The sequence below is a fragment of the Apaloderma vittatum genome, unplaced genomic scaffold (genome assembly GCF_000703405.1).
Source record: "Apaloderma vittatum isolate BGI_N311 unplaced genomic scaffold, ASM70340v1 scaffold35468, whole genome shotgun sequence".
Lineage (NCBI taxonomy): Eukaryota > Metazoa > Chordata > Aves > Trogoniformes > Trogonidae > Apaloderma > Apaloderma vittatum.
The window spans coordinates 44,143-65,468 of NW_009731104.1; the positions used below are offsets into that span (position 1 = coordinate 44,143).

A 21,326-nucleotide genomic window follows, 5' to 3' on the forward strand; every position below is an offset into this window, starting at 1 on the left:
GATTTCTAGGGATATTTCTAGTGATTAGAGCTTCTTTTGGGTGAAAATGTTGGAGGAAGAGCAGCATCTAAAAGCTGTGCAATAATTGCTAAATCTTGGACTGCTGTATTGTACTGCTGAAGAGCTAGACTAGAAAAGGAAAATTTGTATTGTATGTATAAAATGAAGAAGACATATCTAAGAGGGAAAGGTGTATTTGTTTATGTAAGAACTTTTACAGGAATGGTAGTTATATTTATTGCTTGATATAGTTACTTGGTTGCTTCGAGCATTAATGTATGGTACAGAAAGTAGAGTCAAATCATCTAAATGAAGATTTACACAAGATCTGTAAAAGTTCATTTTGGTTTTTGCAATTATTAGAAATAGTTATGACCAGAGTAGTTAAGTAGCATTTACTATAATACTTGAAAATGCATATATATTCTGCCCTAAAAAAAATAAATACGTAAAGGCAAGATGCTTGTGAAGCAGAGGTATTTTCCTAGTAGGAATACCAAAGTTTATATTTTTATAGTTGCTTAAAACAAGAATTTACAGAAATTATAAATAATAAAAGAAATATATTTTATGTTACTGCACAGAATAGATAAAAGGCAAATGAAGACTGTAGGACAATAGCAGTTACTTGCTGTGGTAGAGTAAAGGATGCAATTTGAAAATAAAATTGTTGTAGTAAGCCTGGAAAATTACTGCTAGTTAAATCTTACTGATGAAAAAATTGATAGAAAGTGGAAGTTACAAGCACAAATGCCTAATAATACTTACCAAATAGAAAATCAGGGGTGATACCATAAACAATGGTGTGCTAGACATGGATTCCTCTTGTATTTTTAAGAACAAAGCAAAATAGAACATAGTAGAACATTTCTTCTTCAAGTTGGTAACCTTTATGATGTTGCTGACAGGGTACTTTTTTTTTCTTTCTTTCCCCCCTGGGACTGGTGTTCAGATGCTATATTTAGCAGTATATAATAAAGTCTAATAGGAAAATGAATGAAGTAGCACAGGTGTATACATATATCTCCTATAACTAAGATGCAAAGCGTTTCAGTAGTAAAATACTTGTGTGAAATTTCACAAGAAATGTATCAAGGGACCAAGGTAGCAAAAGAAATACAGTGAAGTAATAACTTCTAGAGTTAAGAGGTTAAATTGGTACTAGTTAAAAAGCATTATGGTTCTGAGAGACAATGATAGCTTGGACCACGTCAGCTTCACTGAAAGTTACTGCAGCTTTCTGAATTTGTCCACCAAGTTAGGAATCTGTTGATTTCAGTGTTTTCTATTCTCTAATTACCTCAAAGCAAAATGAAAGCAAAAATCTCCCATTAGGTATTGTAGCACTTTTTACTCTTGCGAATATGGACAGTAATTAACACAAGATGACAGAAATCTAAGAATAAGGCTTAACTATTTATTTCAACACTTCAGACACTGTTTCTATACACTTTTACGAACTTTTTTTCTGTTATTATACTGAAGATGACTGACTTAACATTTTTATTTTCTCTGCCAAGACAACTAGTTGGACCCTGTGTTAAAGAAGGTGCTACAGTGTCCTCCTAGAAATAATTTAAAGGTCAATATCAATAATCCTTGTGAAGTATTCCACACCGAAGGACCATTTATTGAAGCTAAACTGGCTGTTGCTCCTACAACGTAGAGGTTCCTTTGCTTTGTCTTCCCCCATACCTCAAATGTCATGCTGCAATTCCCTTCTCTGACTGTTGGAAACTAGCAGAGTTTGTATTTTGTTTTTTTAGGGACGTATCTTTATAGATAGAGTAAGATACAAACTGCACTGTTCATGGTAACTTATTCTCCACTTAGGATTGCTTCTTCTAGTTCTGTGTGTGCAGTCATATACATATAGTGTGAATTTTTCTCTTACGTTTTACCTTTACTACTTTCTAGTCCATAAGATATGTTGGGGGTTTTTTTTCCCCTGTAGAACAGCCTAACTGATTTTCCTTTTAAGTGCTCTACTTAATTATAAGAATTCTAAAATAAATTGTATTATCTTTGATACAATCTTTTTATTTTCATATTGTCCAATGATGTTCTAGAGAGTTCTTCACCATTCATGACAGGAGGATGATTGAGTCTTTACACTTGATCTATTCTAAACATTGAGTTCTTGGCATCTTATAGTTTAATGAGTATTATTTTGAAGAAAAGTATCAACTGGAACTCAGATCTGTGAGACTTTCCTTGGTTTCCACCTCACACACCTATTAAAAAAAGAGCAGCAACTTTTTCAGAAATACATTGACCAGAAGTACGTTGCACTTTGAGTGCAATTAGAGAACTAGAAGTTGCAACAAGTCTGTCTTGCAAAGTAAGGCTTGGTGTTATCTACTAGCTTCTCTTGTCTCAGTTAAATAGCAGAAATAAAATACAAGGCTAAACTGTGGTTTAATTTAAAACAAATCAACAGCAGTGGTTACATTTCTGTTCTCTTGGCACGTTTTTCTACATATTAATACTTACATCTTAATTTGTTCTGGTGATCAGATTTGGTTCTTGCAATACTTATGAGAAAGAATGAATCAACCATTCTGATGTGTCTGAGAATGTTTATTTACAAATATTGTCCTTTTGGAAGCCTATGCAGTTCTACTGTCTTCAGTAAGATTAAGCAGCTCTCAGGGAGAGAACAATATGAAATCTATGGGTACAGAGACTTAGCCACTGTCCTGATATACCCTAGAATGATATAGGATCTGGAGAAAGTCCAGCTTGCCTATTCCTGAAAATAGCATTTTCTAGGATAGACAGGATTTTAATACTTAAAAATTTAATACCATATTTTTTGTTCATTTTCTTTAGTAGAAAATAGCTTCCTTAGGATTTGATCTAGTAGATAAATTTTATGGGTGTGACTCTTATAATGCAATATGGGAAGTGCACTACTGGAGCAACCCAGGGCAAGTATGTTATTTCAGTTGGAGTCTGCACCCAGCAATGAGGTCAGCGACTTAATTTTTATATACACCAGTCTTTCTTAGGACAAAGCATGATTCCTATTCTTTACATTCCTTCTAAGGTCATGTTGGCAGTGTCTCTGTGTTCAGTGTTATCCTCCTAGATATTTGGATGTTCATTCATCCAGTAAATTCTCAGTATCATAATTCCTAGATCCAGGAGTTGGTAGTGTGTGTTTTGTGAATTGCTGTATCATTGTTCAGATGATGACCTAGGAAACGGAGATGATCTGTTTTGTGGCTTTTCTTCCTGAACGCTAAGACTGAAAGTTTTTTGGCTACCACCCATCACTAAGCCCCATATATTTCTAAAGACATGGTTAGGGATTTACTTCTACATTCAATGTAAGTTAATATATTAAGATAGAGTATTTGAATATTGAGCATATAAATTAATAAGACTTAATTTAAAAACACCTTATTCTTCTCTTCTAAACTTTTTGTAGTGCAGAGACTGTCCATGTCAAAAACAGATCTTATTTTGAGATGAGTGGAACTCCAATTCATTTTGATATTCTTTCTCTAATAAAAATCTTAGAGAGACTTTGTCAAAGGTATTGTGTTAAGAATTGCCTTTCTGATACTGTGCCCAGAGAGAGAGTGATATGAATTCTAAAGCAAAGCAAAAGTTGTCTCCATAAAGTTGTTTATATATCATATCTATTTCTTTAAATATTTTACTAAAAAATAAAATGTAGACTTGTTTCCTGCTATTGAAAACTAATGTGAAGCATATTCTGTGTATTAGTTTTACTTACCAATTATTCTTTGAGATCGTGTTATGATTTGTCTACAGGATCACTTTTATATGTACACTTAACATTAAATCCAACAAAAAATTTAAGTTTGGTATTTCTGATGGAGAGACAGGCAGTGTGGACATGAAAACAAAATATGAGAAACATTTAATTTTTATACCAGATCTCTACATTGAGCAATAGATGTGTTAACAATTCTCCTGTAACAATTAAAAATTTGTTGTGCCCAGTAGATCTATCTGGCCTGCAGTCTGCCTGATGGTGGCCTTCCATACGTAAGAAAAAGGGGGTTTATCCAGTTGCTTAGTCTGTTCATCTCACAACCTGAGCTTGAAGGCTCCTTGGCTTAATTATTTACATTGTGCCACAGACTCATCAGGAGTGATGCCACAATTACTGCTCCAAGTGTTGCAAAACAAACAAACAAACAAAAAAAGAGAACATTTAGTACCTAAGGTTATGAACTTAAGAGGATGGGTTTGCTGATGTGATTTAGCTCAAACAAAAGACCATTCAATGTTACTGTTGAACAATAGATAATTTTTCAGTTACGAATACATAAATATGATCGCAAGACCACATTTATATCTAATTATTACCTAGGGATCTCCTAGGGAATTTGAAGCTTTCTCTTACGTGTTGTATGACTAAAATTTTGGTGCAATAATTTAAAGAGTAAGGGCTTTTATGAGACTTTAAGATAGGGAAATCTGAAGTGAAGGTCCAGGCCTTCTCTGAATGCTCTGTGATCTCAGCTGGTTTACTCTTTTTCCACTGAATGATCTGTTTGATCATGTGCTGTATGCTGCTCTGACTGTATGGCAAAAGACTATATTAAATTTTATTCTTCCTTGACTTTTAATGATTTAAGTAATTAAATTAAGCTTTCTAAATTTAAAAATGATTTTGTACTATCTAGACATGTAAGTTATGTCAAGATTTTAATTTTATCTGTAGAAGCTACAACAATAAAAAATGCAATTTCCTGGTAGATAAAGAGGTGTTGTGTTCATGGTATAGGTTTAAGATGTGCTGTTTGAAAGCTGAGATTTTTGTGGAACTTGCTAACGATATTTTATGCTCATAAACCAGTTTGAAGCCCCAAACACAATTTCATTTATCTTTATATTCTAAGCTTTATGGAGTCTGCAAAAGTGTCCATCTGTTCAGCTGAGATTGCTTCAAATAGTGAGTGGTCAGAGAGACTTAGCTGATAAAGGTCAAAGGAGCCTCTTGACCCCGTGATACTTGCCAAAGCAATTGGAGCATAGGGACTGATATACAGTTAGATATAGCTTGCTAACGCGAGCTCCACTTTAATTGGTAATGATAGCAGGAATACACAGTAAAGTCATTGCTGAAAGAAAACAAAAAGTATCCAATATAGTAATTTATTACCAGTCGGTGGGTTTCACGCACTAGGTTGTTTTACCCCTGCAGTGGTCAGAGAAAGCAAAAAGGTACTCTGACACTTAACTGAAAATGGATGCCCTGCTGCTATCAGAGATGCATGGTGGTCAAATGATTGCCTGTGCCATTAGCTTGGTAATGTTTTCTCTATTGTAAACTCAGCTCCCCATGTTCTTCCTGTGCATCAGCTGCAGATTGAAGGCTTTCTCGTTTGTCTTCTATTTGTGCTGCCAATCATCAAGCTGCTGTCCACCAAGCACGTTTCAAGGAGGCAATTTTTTTTTACTACTATCGACTACCATCTCTAGCGACAGAGGACTCAGAGGATTTAGAAAGGAATTTAATGCTTTAATTTACACCGTGCCAGCCATTTTGTGCGTTGTTTATACATTTGTTTTCTGAGACAATTCCGTAAGATAACTACAGGTTTCCTAGTTTGCAAAACTTTGTGCAAGATGGTGCCTACAAGCCTCAAAACACAATTCTTTCTTTTAAACATAATGCTACTGTTTTCTTTAAAAAAGGTTGGAGAAAAAAACGTTTAAGTAAAGACATTTACTAAGCTATTCTATATTTAAAAAAAAAAAAACCTGTAAACACAAAACACCTACCCCCAAACCCGCAAACATAAAGCCAAACACAGCTGCTTCCTACCATCAAGGATAAAGCATAATGGAGAATGGAGCTGTCATTGGCAATATAAGTTAATTTTTAAGACCACTAGGTGTGGTAGCCACACTTTGGTTAAAACAGTTCTTCCAACTCCATGAAATACAAATGTCAGAAATGGCATGGGGGTAGTAAATAACTTACAAGCAGCTGTGAGATGCTTATTTTTTGTGAGCCTAGAGCCACACCAGTGATGAGGTGTCTTCCTGAGAAAAGTTATGAGCTTGGAGCTTCTATTGACATCCCAGCGACTGGCATAATCAAGACACAGAAAATTCTTAGCCTTTAATACATTTTGGTTGACAAATTGTACTACCCTATGCTCCTCTTTCATTTCTGTAACTGAGGTTCTTCATGTTGTAGTTTTTTTAAGAAGTAATAATCCTGTTTATTGGCAAAGTTATTGATTACCACAGACGTACTGAACAGGAAGTGATTCAAACATGTAATGACATTTAAAGTTTATGTTGTCTTTGTATTGTAATTAAATGTCAGATTACACCAAAGATGACTAAAATAAGTGTTAATTTCATTGAAATAATGTTATTGTATTCTCAAACTTCATTGTGATATTTCAGAAATTATATCAAGAAACTTCTTGATGACTATAAGATGCAGTGATTTTAATGATTCCGTAATGAGTTTTGCTTAAAAATACTTGTTTGTAAAGGTGAAGTACATGTTCTTTGTTCACAGGATGCCTTCACTGAAGACATGTGAGCAGGCAGAAAGATGTCTTTTATTGATTAAATTAGCAGGTTTCTTGATAGTAAATATATTTAATAATGAGCTAACTGCTCTTTAAAATCAGAAGTCTTGCTTATCTGACTTTTATCATGTACTTAAATGTAGTTGCGTTGGGCCTGTATTAAAAGCCAACAGCCCAATTGCTGCCAATATAGAAAAGTGTAAATCCACCAGAAAAACTCAGACAAATAAGAGATAAAAAATCCCCCACCTTGAAAAAATCGGAAGCAGGGCAGCTTCTGTTAATGCAAGAATCTTCCAGTTTCCTTTGGTGATACTTCAGTTAAGTGCACCGACACCTCCCAAATCATAGAATCATAGAATGGTGTAGGCTGGAAGGGTCCTTATAGATATCCTGAACCTAAGTATAGTTTCACCTAAAAATTGTTCAATTTCTGTCTAATATTTTCTTGAGGTGGCAAGTAGTGGGTAAAGGAGGGGACTGATCTTTGTCCTGACTTGTTTAATGTTAATGGATCAAAACAAATTCACAAGAGAAGGCTCCAAGGAATACAGTTAAACCTCTTGAATATTACATAATCAAAAAAATAATTGCAATCAGCAGAATAACTCACATCTGTTTTATACAGCATGATTCATTCTCCAAGCACTGGGAACTTTGGGGCAAATTTTCTGTCACTTTTATGCTGTTATGTTTGTGGTAAATTAAGAGCACAATGGGTAAAGAAGGCCAAAAGTAAGAAAAAGTCATTTAATACTTCAGGACTTGTTTTATGTAGAAGTTGATACTGTGCATGCTGTGAGAACTGAACAATTTCCTTAGTGGTATCCAAGTGACATGTAGGTATATTTTGAGTCTGATTTGCCTTCTAAAAATCTACCATGTGATTTTTGCCACTTTATTTTCTTTATATAAAATGAACATCAAGACCATTCTTGTCAAATCTTTTTTTAGCACAAAACCCACAACAGAATACGTCTAGTAAAGAAAGCTGATGTGTGGAGAAAGCGGAAAGGAGCTGAAACAGTATGGGAATCCCTGCCAGCTAATGGAAGTATGTATTTTAAGTAGAATAGCGATCCTAGAACAAGTAGGATCCCAGTGGAAAAAGGCCTTTAGAAATGAGAAGGCAGCTAGGAAAAATAACACTTGAATTGTACTTCCCATGAAATTTTTATGTGGTATGTCTCTCTTAAACCTGTTAAAGATAATGGCATGTACTGATGTATTTGGGGGCTACACTAAGGATAGTCGCCTGCCCCCCCTTCCTGTAGACATGTGAAAATTTTTCGTTGCGTGCTAAGGTGGTTTGTTAAAGATGTGCAAAGGGAGATGAAAAGAGGTAGAAGAACAGGCTTATAAGTAGTGATGCAGGAGTGGATTCCATGCCAGAAGAAAGGAATTAAAGTGAGTCTTCAAGTTTGTTGCCCAGCTTTAACCCTGCCCAGTTCTTTAAGAAATATGTGAAGGTCCTTGAATGCATCCAGCCAGAGGAGGGCAGCAAGGCTAGTGAAAGGGCTGAAAGGAATGTCACATGGGGAGATGCTAAGGACTTGGGACTTGTCTAGTTTGGAGAAAAGGAGACTGAGGGGAGACCTCATTGCTCTTTATGGCTTCTTGAGGGAGGGGAAGTGGAGAGTGAGGTGCTGAGCTCTCCTCCCTAGCTTTCAGTGAGAGGATGTGTGGAAATGGTTCAAAGCTGCATCATGGGATTTTTTTACTGGACGTTAGAAAACATTTCTTTACTGAGAGAGTGGTCAGACACTGGAATGGGCTTTCAAGAGTGGTGGTCAATGCCCTGAGCACGTCAATGTTTAAGAGACATTTGAACAATCCCCTTAATAACATGCTCTGAAATGGTAATCTGTGAATTGGTCAAGCAGTTGAACTAGATGAGCGGTGTAGGTCCCTTCCAACTGAGTTAGTCTGTTCCATTCTAGCTCTTGTCTTGTCCTGGCTCAGACATGTTCAGTGGCAAACTAAGGAGCTATTACAGAGGTGCGTGGAATATAGCTTGCCATTTCAAAGCCTCCTAGAATCCTACTCTTTCCTGGATGTAAAACGCTTGTTCTGTGGTGGGTCAGTCATAGATACACAAAATGTTCATACATAATTTTGGTGGCCTGTCTTCTTGCTTCTTTAAAGCTTACAGGTGAAGGCCTCAGGGTGAGATTTATCAAGCAATGTGGATCTCTCCAAGCAGTAAAAATGTTCCAAGCAAGTTCCAGTTGTTAAGCAGGAGTGTTATCAGCATGCAAATGCCTTTATATTGAACACAGGAGGTCTAGTCTCATTAGAAAAGCATTAATAAAGTATTCAGTTTAAAGCAGTGATTTGTCAATTTTTATTTTTTTTTTGGAATTCAAGTAGGTTATTGTAGGTTGGAATTTGGAAATGTTTAAAATCTAATAGTTCTAGAAGCTTCATGAGATAATTATTCATCAGTTTGTTAGGGAATAGCCAATATTTTAACTGAAATGGCTGGTGGTGCCATTACATTAATTTTGAGACAATACATGCAAAGACAAAATAAAGTGTTTCGTACTTCTCAATTTCCATTAAAATATATGGTATTAAAATTGTGGTATGTGGTATTCCATTAAAATGTGGTATGAAAATAAACACATGGTTTTAGCCCTGAGCATGAGAGATTTTGCACTTTATGAAAACATGACTTTTCTTATTACTAAAGGTTGCTTTCTTGACTGATGTGCAGCTCCTTTGGAGTAACTTCTGTTAGACTTACTGCTAGTGATGCACAAAACAAAAGGCAGCGAATTCTGCTAATTTTCCTAACTGAGCTAAAGCAGGGCATCTTAATGTTTGTGGTTAATTTAGATTCATATACTTGAGCAAAAAAGGACAAAGATCAGCTTTCAGAAACTGTAGTAGCTTCCAGACAGTTTCTTTTAAATGAATCATTAAAGAAAATCTTCCCCATTTTTCAGGTAAAAAAGGAGAGCTACAGGGGAGACCTGTAAATAGAAAATCAGTTGGCTATGGGAAGAAAAAATAAATAAATTAAAACTAGAAATGGTGAACTAGAAAAGATGCCTATGTATTGTCATTCGAAGTGATGATTATCAAAATCTGTAGGTTGTGTTTAGTTCATCACAGTGTACATGTCATTTAACTTTCAGAATTGAAGGAAGCCTGTGTATTACTGCAGTCCTTTTTAATGTACTCCTTTGAAATTCACAGGGAGAATAGTAAGGCTTCAGTGGCTTAGGGTTTGGATATAGGTGCTTTAAGTAGTTTGGGTTTCAGACACAATGTTGTGATAACTGAGTCTGAGTTGAGCAAAAATTGTCAGAAAATAAGAAAAAAGGGATCTTTTCATTACTGGTGCCTGTGTGTTGGCAACAGGGAGGCCTCAAAGTTGCACTGTCTGGTTCAGAGACAAGTCGTACTTTGTTATCACCATTTGTTACTAGCCTATTTTTTGACCCTGGGTTATTAAACTCTTAATGTGCATATTTGGGGGAAAAAAAGTTAATGGCAATATTTGTCTTGAATGTAGCAGGACTTATTTTTGTCAAATACTTCTGGAACTTAAGGAAAGGCACAATATAGAATGTAAATATCTGTGAATCTGCTTTTCAATGTCTACCATCAAATGCTATTCCCAGGCCTGTAGTTCATAGTTAGTTTTATGGGTTTGCTCCCATTTTCTGTCATCTTCTGTTGCAAAGAATAGCTTATCCATATTTCCTAAATAATGTTTTATGTCTAAAGCTTTAGATATCCAACTTGTTTCGCTGAAATGAAATGCCTATAGTAGAGGGCTAAGATAACTCGGCAGATACGTTTAGGATCAATGTCAGGTAAGCTTTCATACTGCCAGTGAACATTTATTGTGACTTCACACACAGTAGCATCACCAGATGCCTTAACAGATTGAGATTGTCACAGTATTTTATTTTGTTTTGATGGTGATTTCCCTAAAGGTTTCTAAATGTTAATCAACCAAATATAAATGTATAGAACAGGGAAAATGAAAATGATAGGCCAAATAATAATAGCTTCTTTTAATGTCAAAGCTAGCTTATGAATTCCAGTGTTTGCATTCCATGGGGTTCTCTCTGTGTATTAGGAAACAGCATAATTAAAGATTAAAATAATCCTAGTGCTTAAATACAATGTATTGTTTTTTAAAAAGGAAAGGAATAAAAAGAAAACCTGAACAAGTAGTTATAATCTTTTACTTATAACTCCCTATGGAGATCTTTAAATAAGATTATGTATTTAGAGTACATCTTCATCTGGTGGGAGCATTGTTCTCTAGATAACAGAAAACCAAATTATGTTATTACACAAAACTAAACAGTAAAATGACAGAGTCAAATTATTTCCTTGTGTTATTCATAGCTATGATATTAACAGTTTTAAAATAGCTAATCCTATAAAATAATAGTTTGTACTCTAAAAGGAGTTAGTTAAGGAGTAGCCTAGAGAAAGATGAGTTAATCAACATACCATTCAGGATAAAGCCAGCTGGTGCCCTGTTTACAAACTCTTGATAATTTCTTTTACGATTCAGCTATTTTCAACAGAAACAGTTCTTTGCATTAGTGAAATATTTCTAAACACAAGAAAGTTAAAATTTATGTAGTAATCTGTGTCACTGGTGATATGGAAGATGGTATGATTGTTTGCAAATGTATCACTGGGCTGAAAAGTTGCTTCTCGACACTGTCTTTCTGCTCATACATGCTTGCTTGGAGAGGGGAAATAGACTGAGCACAGTGCTGAGAGCTCAGGCTTGTGCAGGACAATAAAAGCATATAAGGCAGAAGCATCAGTGAGGAATTTATACTCCCTCATTTTTGCTCTTCCCCTGAAGGTAAAAGATGCCTCTTTAATAGACACAACAGTGTTCTGATACAAGATGTTGTGTCGCAATCTCATAACTTTACCATTGGATGATCCTCCCAGTGCCTTCATGGAATACCTTTTTGTAGCGCAGCATGACGATTCCTGTGAACGAACGTAGTTGCTCTTCTACAAACTCATCTGGAGTCTCTCAGAAAAAACTTATAGAGCTTTATCTTTTTAATGGAAATCCTTAAAGATTAAACTCTGACGTTTCATGCTCTTTCTGGTATATTTAGTTGCATGCAGAAGAAACAGGAATTTTGTTGCAAAATAAAATTAAGTATTTGTCATGTTTTTTTTCCTCAGAAATTGAGTTGCAAAATACCAGCAGCTTCATAAACGTGTCAGTGACATGAAAGTCTGTAGAGTAGGAGTTTTGATGAGATGACCTACAGACATGCCTTCCTGCATTTCCTATTTAAAAAAATCTTTTGAAAAATTCATAATGCCCAGAGTCAATATTTACTGTATTTTTATTTTTTTTTATTTAGAAGGTATTATTGCTTCAGACTTTATGTTTTAAAATGCATCTAAAAATTAAAATTGAGGTGGAAGGTAGGTTTAACTGAAACATTAAAATTTTCATTTTAAAAATCATTAACTGCCACTGGTAGCATTATTATTGCAACCTCTTCATTGGGTTATATGTAGACTGGGAGTGGAGGAGAACCACGCAAGGAATGTTTTCCAAATATAGAAATGTCCCAATATCCTCTAGGACAGATTTTGGTTTTTTCCTCTTCTTGACTTGTTCATCCTTAGGATCTTATTCCTGCATGCATGCGTCCTCTGCTCACATGGCTTTATGTGATTTTTTTTTTATTTTTTTTTTCATTCTTGTGTTTATTCTTCCTTTTTCTTTCCTTCCACAGGTTATGCTTAGAGAGTATCTAATCTATAGAGTTTATGTCCTACTAGAGAAGACTTTCTTGTCTTATTTTTTCTTCTCAAATTCTGTATTCTTTTTCTATGCTTAGGCTACATTCTGTCTAAGATTCTAATGTCTAGGATACGTTGCTTTTTGACAGGCATCTGTGTGGGCAAATTCTTCTGTGATACCTGTATAAGGAGCTGATTTTTAATGTGTTCAAATACATCATCCCCTTCTCAGGAGTTTGTCACAGTATAGTTACCATATGGCTAGGCCACTGGCAAAATAAAAATTAGTTCTAATTCTAAAAGATGTCAACTTTTAGTCTTAATGATGATTTATCATTTAAATACTGAAACTACAAGAAAAAAATGAGATAAATTGTTTTAAAGGTGATTTTGAACATTTCTCATGGTGTTCAGATGATACTATTACAGTTCATCATCATTAGTTTACTGTTATCGTTTGCAGCTAGTTTGTTATAGTTTGGCAGTCTGAAGTTGTGAGTAACTGTAGCTGTTCTCAAATATTTTTCTTCCATATTTTAGGAGGATTTAAACTGTTTTAGTATTTATTAACAGCAGTAATTGGACATGTATTTATACTAGCACAATTATCATGTTACTGTATAAAGCTGAAATAATGCTCTTTGAATAGTCTTTCAAGTTGTTGGAAAATTATAAGGAGTTTTAGCAAGTTCCAGGTTGGAAATTGGGTGGCACCAGGTGAAGTCAGATGTTCACAAACATTGTGGCAGCTCTGTAGCCTTTTCCTCTCAATTTCATCTAAGGTAATTAATTTTGTACCTAGAGATCTAGTTGCCTAAGTTCTTTGTTGTTGCTGATGAAGTCTGTGTGACTTAAACTAGGTAACTTGTAGTTTTGCATGTTTTGAAAGGGCAAAAAGCATAGTCTTTATGTCAGACATACGTCAAATTGCTACAAGGCATACAGATTCTCAAGGTTTGCAACAATTTTACATTGTAAGATTTGCTTCCCTAGCTTTATTTTGGGGAGGATGGGGAGGGGGACAGTCTGTATTATTTAAAACTTTCCTAAAAGCCTTTCAGCTTAAAATAGGACCTAGCAGAAGAAATACTATGCCAGAGTTTTGGCTATGCAACCTGCAGCATGGCTGTATAACTGTGAAGATATTAGGGAGCCTGTATTATAAATATTTACATGCATATGTCTCTTAGGCTGTTTAGAAGAACATCCTTTTTCTTTAGAAAGAAGTTTATTACGTTCAACTTAATTATATTTATTAATTTGGTCTGTAGTCTATTTGCAATTCTATGCCAATATCATGAAAAATTATGAATAATATAAATTTGTGCTTGGACACTTAATGTTTTTCTTTCAGTCAACTGATACCAGCTGCAACCAACAGCCCTTTACTATTTTACCAGTGAAGACAAAATGGAACAATGTGAACTTCCATGTTCTCCTATTTGATCTGGACAAACTTGAGGAGCTTCTTCTGTCATCTCAACTCAATGGACTGAAGTCATCAAATTCATTCCACAATTACGATACTCTAGAAAGAGCCAAAAGTACTACTGAGAAAAGGGCGCTGACATTAAAAAGAAATAAAACTGCTGGCTGTGTATGTCCAACACATGGGCAAGTAGATAATGTTTGCTCAGACCAGGTTCGTAGGGATAACAACACAGCAAGGCCTTTGGAAGAAAGTGGTGGCATGAAGAGACAGAAAAAAATGAAGAGTTCAAGAAAGATTAGAATGCAGCCATCAGGAGACATTGATGTGAACGTCACCACTGATACAGCGAAACTGCTTTTGGCATGTCTCTTACCATGGGGTGTAGATAAAGAAATAGACAGTCTTTGTGTTAGACACTTGGATATCTTAAGGCTTCAGTGTCCTGCTTCTTTTGGACTTGTGTCAAATGAAAACCACCTGTCACTGATGTTGCCAGGATGGAAATCTACTGTTTGTGGTGTGCTAGAAGAACATGCAAGGATCAACTTGTTTTCAAAAAGAGTGCTTGATTTATCAAACAAGTACCTTGCTGCAACTGAAGGACAAACTGAAAAGAAGGATGGATCCGAGAATAATATTTATGAAACAAAAGGACTGGAAACTATATTGTTCTTATTTAGGAGAATAGCTTTAATCAACAGGATAATTAACATACCTTCAGCAGTTACATGTAAAATTGAAAGGTAAGAACCTTTTCATTGTGAGTCTTTCCTTCCTTTATAATGGTTAAAAGGTGAAAAAAGTGAAACAAATGCTTTCTTAATTAGGGACTTTTGTGATAGAGTTTTTCTAAAGCTTTTTTAAGAGGTTGTCCTTTGAACAAAAACAGATCATGATGAAATTAAATATATTTTTGTATTTAGCAGATGAGAACTGATACAGAATTTTTTTTCAACAGAACAAGAACTTGAATTTAGGCACCTTCAGTCTTCCTCACAGTTTAAGCAGAATAATGAGATCTCTTCAGGCACACCATGAGATGTGCATTAAGCACATTTGTGCTGGTTTACCTTCCATTCTGTGTAAGCAATATCCTTCCTTTACCATGAAATCCTTGGCTTCACAGATAGATAAAACATGAGACACAAGAGCAGTCTGTCCTAGTTACACAGTCTGAAGTACAGTGGCCCCAGTAATACTGGCAGTTGCCAGGGATGAATGCCTCATCAGCCTTTATGTTGTGAGAATCATCCCAAATAACATTTATGTTACTCAAAACAAATTTATTGACTAAATGCTTTTTCAGCATTAAAGGAAAAATAGCATGCTTGACATTATTTGATCAAGCCAAATAGAGCATACTAATCAGGCAATGGATATTGTCCGCATGCTTTTGTTGTTTAGCAAAGCTAGGTTGGTCTGCATTTAGCATTTTAGGGACAATTAACTTCAATGTTGGTGGTGCTATGGCCCAGAGGCAAGACGAGGGAAAAAATGCTGCAAATATCTGTGTCTTCAAGAAAGCTCTAGGCATTCAGCATATCTGAAGAGATATGCATCATCCTGCAGGACAAACACACGTTTCCGTTACTTTTACTGCTAAGCACATTGCCTACTGGTCCATACTCAACACAAGCTCTTACATGAAAGCTTGTGTTTTCGTGCAAGAAAGGGCTTTATGTTTGCATTATGTCTTACAGTAATCTGTTGGAAAGACAGTATGTAATTGGAGTTAGTCATTATACCAAAATCAAATATTTTTTCCAGACTTACATATCCTGGCTTTGGAACATACCACCATGGAGTTAAAAGTTTTAAAGTTGCTGCAAAAAGTGCACTTTTTTTTTTTTCTGAAAGCTATACTAAATAATTTAAAGTTTTCTGCAGGAAATGTAAAGTAATAAAAGCTAGTATCTCTTGTAGAAATAAGTGATTTTTTCTGTAGAAAACAGAGGAAAAGAACCTTGAAATTAATTTTGGTTACAAAAAAAGTTACGAATTGTATTCAAAAACCCTGAAATCTTTTTTCAGGGGGGATTTTTACATAGTTTGGATTGAATTGCCTTTTTTTTCTAGAGTTTGAATAGTATACCTATTTATAGCTGGTTTATAGCTAAGCTTTAGTTGGGTGCCATTTGTGATCCTTTAACATGGGCTGTTGCCTTCCAATGGCTTCATGTGGATAAGAGTAGTTAAATTGTATACTTGCAGGGGTGGGTTTTTTGGATAATTTATTTTGTTTGGGGAGGGGGATGGAGATTGTTGTGTTGTTGTTTGGTTGGTTTTTTTCCTGATCTCCATATTTTCATCTTGAGTTCCTGAACAACAATCCTTTTATATGATTTATCCTTATATTTTCAGGGTTGGAATGAGTTTTCTCTGTTACGGTGAACTGTTAAAGTAATGTACCTCTGTCTAAATGAGAGAAACCAAGCAAATACTATTTTGTCCAGTTTGCCTTTTAAAAGGGTACTGTGTAGCCAAGCCTCTTTGGACAGTTGGCTTAACTAAAATTTACAGCATGCTCAAGGCAAAAAACTGTGTATTCTGTTTTGCCACAACATTTGCAGAAGGAGGTGGAAGGATGCTTTTCACTGCTTATAAGAATCCTGGTCTCTTAAGTATTACTGCAGCACACACACCTCTTACTAGTTCAGTTACTAGTGTGAGTTCTGATCTTCTTCAATAGCTTATGTGTCAGCAGAGAGTCATAGATGTTTTTCCATCCTGTGAAAGTTTATTTTTTGTTAGCACACTGGTAGAAACTCCAGAGCTTTTAAACTTTCAAATTAATAACAGGAGAAAGAATATCAGAACAGATTATTCAGTGACTAGGACACTTGCTTAATATGAATTCAACTGATTATTCACACTTCTGTGTTTACTCCTTGCAGTGCAGCTCAGTGTCTAACTACTGGTTTAGTAATCATTTGCGGGTTCCAGCAAATTTAACACTTCCCACTTTGCATATAGCAATGAAATTTTCACTGAACTCCAAGAGAATTATTTCAGTGTAAACCAACGACGGCCTTGATCTGGGGAATGCGATAATGAAGCTAAAATCTGTTCTTTGGCATATCCAAGGATTTTGCTGTTACAGGAGAGTGAAAGGAATTTCTTCTTTGTTCAATAAAATGCACACACATGTATACGTACTTTTAATCTGAAGAGTCAGAACTGGAAAAATGCATTTCATCAATTCATGAACTATTGGACCTTCTTGGATGAGTCTGGTACTCTCATTTTGAACAGAAATTTGGTCTTTGTTTCTGCTTAAACTACAGGTTTGACAGATCGTCATTCCCCAGTCCAAAACATTTGGTTGAAAAGCTCTTGACCAGTTGCTATCCTAAGTTTTCAGCTTGTAATTTGGATCAGTAAGTTTCAGGTTATAGAGTTTCTGTGAAGTATTACCTTTTTGACTGGATAAAAGAAATTTGTGCAATGTGAAAATAATGAGCAGCGAATGATATGCTCTGAGCACTTATTATCAGACCAGTACTAATGTGGGGTTTCTTTTTCTTTTAAAAAAGAAGAAAAAAAGCTACAGCATTTTTAACATAATTGGAACATTTCAGGAAAAAAACAAGTTCGGAGTCCAAAAAGGAATAAAGTATGAAAAACATGGAATAACTTGGACCTGAAGCTATAAGCTGTTGTTTGTAAATGTGTTTTGTGTAACTGTTATAGGTTTGGGGAGTTTTTTTGTGGTGTGGTTTGTTTTTTTTTTTTTCACAACTTGACCTGGCTTGTGAAAATAAAGGAACCTGCAGTAAAGTGTGTCAGATTATAAACGTAGTACAGAAACAGGAAGAAGCGAGTAAGAAAACATCTTAAAAGTAGTTGGTTTATCCTGCCTTTTGGGATTTGTACCTGTAACTTAAAGTTCTCGAGCTGAAAGCTTTCAGAGATGTTTAGTGTTGCAAGGCTTTTAAAATATTATGACTTACTGTTGGTTGTAGTGAAAGGTGAAATAAGTTATTTTTAAATGACACCTAAATCTCATTTGTGCAGGGTCACTATAACAATGTATTTAAAAGAAATAGTTTAAAATAGTGCAGTGCTTTGGAGAAGTTTTTCACTTCCTTTCCCTTCTATCCAGATCCTTTGTCTTCAAGTGGTAGGTTGCTGTGTTAGTGCCAAAGTACTGAAGAGGAGTAGATACACAGACTAGGGTACTAAATTGGAGTCATCTGCTGGAGTCACAAGTATTGCAATAAAAACCTAAATTATTTAACACTGTGGAAAAAAAATGGAAACTTAGAAAATAAAGCTGCTAGATTGCCTTGAACTTTTTCCCTAAGTAATAGAAAAAACCTCCTAAGTCCAGTATTTGTGTACATGTGAATGTTGCAATACCAAATTGTAGGCAAAAAAATGCAACTGACTTTTCAGGAGAAAATAATTTGTGTTTGATTAGTATTTGATAGCATAGTAATTACCTTAAAAAAACCCCACGCAAAACTACTTTGACATAAGGCTTTTGTATGTTCAGATTTTGTTCAATAATTTCATGGGTTTTTAGTCTGCAGAAGTCGGAATCTGTACATGACAAGTGGCGAAATACAGAAGTAGCAACACCTTCATTCCCCAGGTTTTATGAAGAGTTACCAAGCAGTAAGTATGTGGAGGAGTGGCAATATTAGCTTGTAAATGGGATTTTTTTGCATGCTTTTTGTGCTAAAATACATTTATCTTCATTAATGAAAAGAATTACTTATGTTTTTTAGCTGTGAGCAGTTCCAGTTTCCAAGTACAGAAACTGGATTATTTTGTCTTCTGTGAATATCACAAAAGCATGTAAACAGAATGTTGACTGTTAAGTAATACTGGAATCAAGGATTTTTTTATTTTTTTTCCCCCATGATGGCCAAACATTCAGCTAAGTTTCTAAAAACATATTCTAGCAATCTGAAATACAGAAATGTAATAAGACAAATGCTATTGTATCCTCTCTCCACCATCTCCCTCATCAGCGTTATGTGCCTGCCTGATAATATATACAGCCCTTCAAGCAAACTGTTGCCTTAGTAATACAAGAGTTCAATGTAGATGTTCAATAATGCCTTTAGTCTTTTGGCTTACGGTGGAATAACGTAATCTCTTCACATTAATGTCCAAAAGATAATTGTTTTCCTATCTTGGCTTTGCAAACCAGACAAAGTTTATGTTTTTGGTATGTGACTGGCCAAAGAATGTTTAAATAAAAACCTAAGCAGAATATGAATATTGGTCAGTATACATTACCTAATAAATACAGTGTTCCTGTTATAGACTAAGTGCTGTCTAGACACAAAGTCTTTCAAGTCATTTCTTGAACATCCACTATGTAAGTAAGCCTTAATATCCTAATCTAAAATCAGTTTTTAGTGTACCTTTCCTTCTATAACTTATATGTGCCATTACTGTAGAACTTGTGATAACAGCAGAAATGCCTGTTGGAAGAAAGAGGTGGAACGTAAAATCAAGTGACAATAGGAAAATAAGTAGGTGAAAGGCATAGAAGTGGTATAGAGATGACTAAAATTTTCGTGGACACGGAAATAGTTTTACTGAGTGAACTAAGGCTTCTAAGGTAGTCTAACTGATAATCCCATATCTTCTCATTCATGCAGTTGTTTGGATTTGCAAATTAAAATCTAATCTGAGACTTGGAGTTCTCTGATATTTTAGGAATGGTCAGTTCTTCAGCATCAAATACACACTGGACAGCAGAAAGGGAAACGTTAAAACTTGATGCTACTGACGTTTCTGCACTTTCTTTATACATTTATACATGTGCAAAAATGTGGGAACAAAAACAAAACAGGAGTCTTTAATGCTTTTGTTGCATACATGGGCAGGAAACTGAAGTACTGCAGCAGAGGACAAGGCTCAGTGATAAGTATCTGATTGGCTGTGCTGTTCTTGATCATGGGAACATGTGCTGAAAGAGTGCTTTGTGTTTAGACTAGAAAAGCTTCAAATTAACTCTTGAGTCAGTAAGAGCTATAAAAAAATATTAATTCATATCAGCATTGCTTGAATCAGCTTGTTAAATATCTATTCATGTACTTCTATGTATATTGTCAGTTCTTAAATTATGTATATGTTTTTCAGGTAAAAGTAGATATTCCTCGGACTTTGGGAGTGTGTCATTGCTGAAGCTCATTTGTGGTTGGAGTGACCAATCTATAAAGGTAGGAAGTAGTCTGTGGCATAATAGTTATGAAATAATTACATAGACTGTACCATTCACATCTATGGAAAGCAGATTATTTTAATAGGAATTGTGCTGCTCATTAAACTATTTTACCTTAAGATACAAGCTTACATGTGAGAGTGTCATACTACTCTTTAATCTAGATGATATTTGTTCGTAGCATGTACTTTAAAGAGTCACCTGTCCCCTAACAATCCGATGTAACTTAGATTACAAATGTCATTTTATGCTCCAGGAAAATCAAGGCCAAAATAAGAGTAGTGTCATATGCCAATGTGTTATTATCTCTAAGAAGGCATTTTCTTCTTCCTCTATAAATACTTAACCCCAAGTCCTTAAATATTAGAACACACTTCAAGATTGACTTAGAAAAGTAAGTTATGGTTTCACAGGTCAGATGAAGCTCATGCCTATTGTTAGTGAAGAATCTGGTGTCTTGAGAGATAAATTACTGTTTCTTGAGAGTTGACAGATAACTGTGAAATAGTCTGAACAGTGAAATCTAGAGACTGTTTTTCATTGTGGAAATATGCACTTAAATAAAGTGTGGTTGCCTGAGTGAGTTAATGTACAAGAGTATGAAACTCAAGACAGTGTACTATGACCACAAGGAATTTTATTCTACAAAAAATAGCTATTACAAGTTTATTTTGTGCGATTACTTTTAAAACTGAATGCAACTCTCTGCTACGTTTTGAGTGTCAAGACTATTTTCCAGAGCTGAGATGTGCAGGGGTACTGTGGTGATAGTCCCCAGTTCTATTAGGTAGACAATAATGGTTTCTGCAAATATTCACATGCAATTGAATTAAGCATTTTTATCTTTAATGTATCAGTTATTATATCTATGTGGTCTGCACATTTTCCATGTTATTCTAGCATTCTTTTTTACTCAAAAACTGTTCCTTTTTCCTTTACAATAAGATTTTTTTCATTTTTTGAGTTTTTGTGATAAAAACATCAACTGTAGAACCTCAGTTTTAATGTCTGCAATTCTGATGTGAACTCCATATAAATTCTTTCTGATCTAGTCAGCCAGTGAAACCCTTTATAAAGTTGTACAGCCATGAAACTTGTATATGTCACATAGCTGATTATGTGAGATTTATGTTATTATGTATTTATATTACCTGGAGAATTTAGTGACTGACCAGCTTATACAATGATAATGGTCTTATCTACCACAGGAGGTTAGTGTGCAGGACGATAAGGTGGGGAATGAGCTGCCTCACACTTTTTCATCTGAGAAGACTTTCAATTTAAGATACTGAAATTGCCCGGTAATGCAAATGTTATGCTATCAGTGCTTCTTAAATTCTATCATTATTTAGATACAGCTTTGTAGCTGCAATAAGCTTAATTATCCTGCTTTGTAGCACAGGTTTTGAGTTTACTGCCAAACTGC

The 21,326-nt window shown here is 35.1% G+C and overlaps 1 protein-coding gene across 1 annotated transcript in view; it reads left to right on the forward strand.

Annotated features, from left to right (window-relative positions):
• Positions 1-21,326, forward strand: part of WDR72 (WD repeat domain 72) — a 101,976-nt gene that overhangs the window by 36,195 nt on the left and 44,455 nt on the right. The window contains exons 14-16 of the mRNA XM_009875056.1: positions 13,642-14,462; positions 18,245-18,336; positions 19,819-19,898. Of these exons, the coding sequence (XP_009873358.1) occupies positions 13,642-14,462; positions 18,245-18,336; positions 19,819-19,898 (993 nt within the window). The remainder of the gene's footprint in view (positions 1-13,641; positions 14,463-18,244; positions 18,337-19,818; positions 19,899-21,326) is intronic.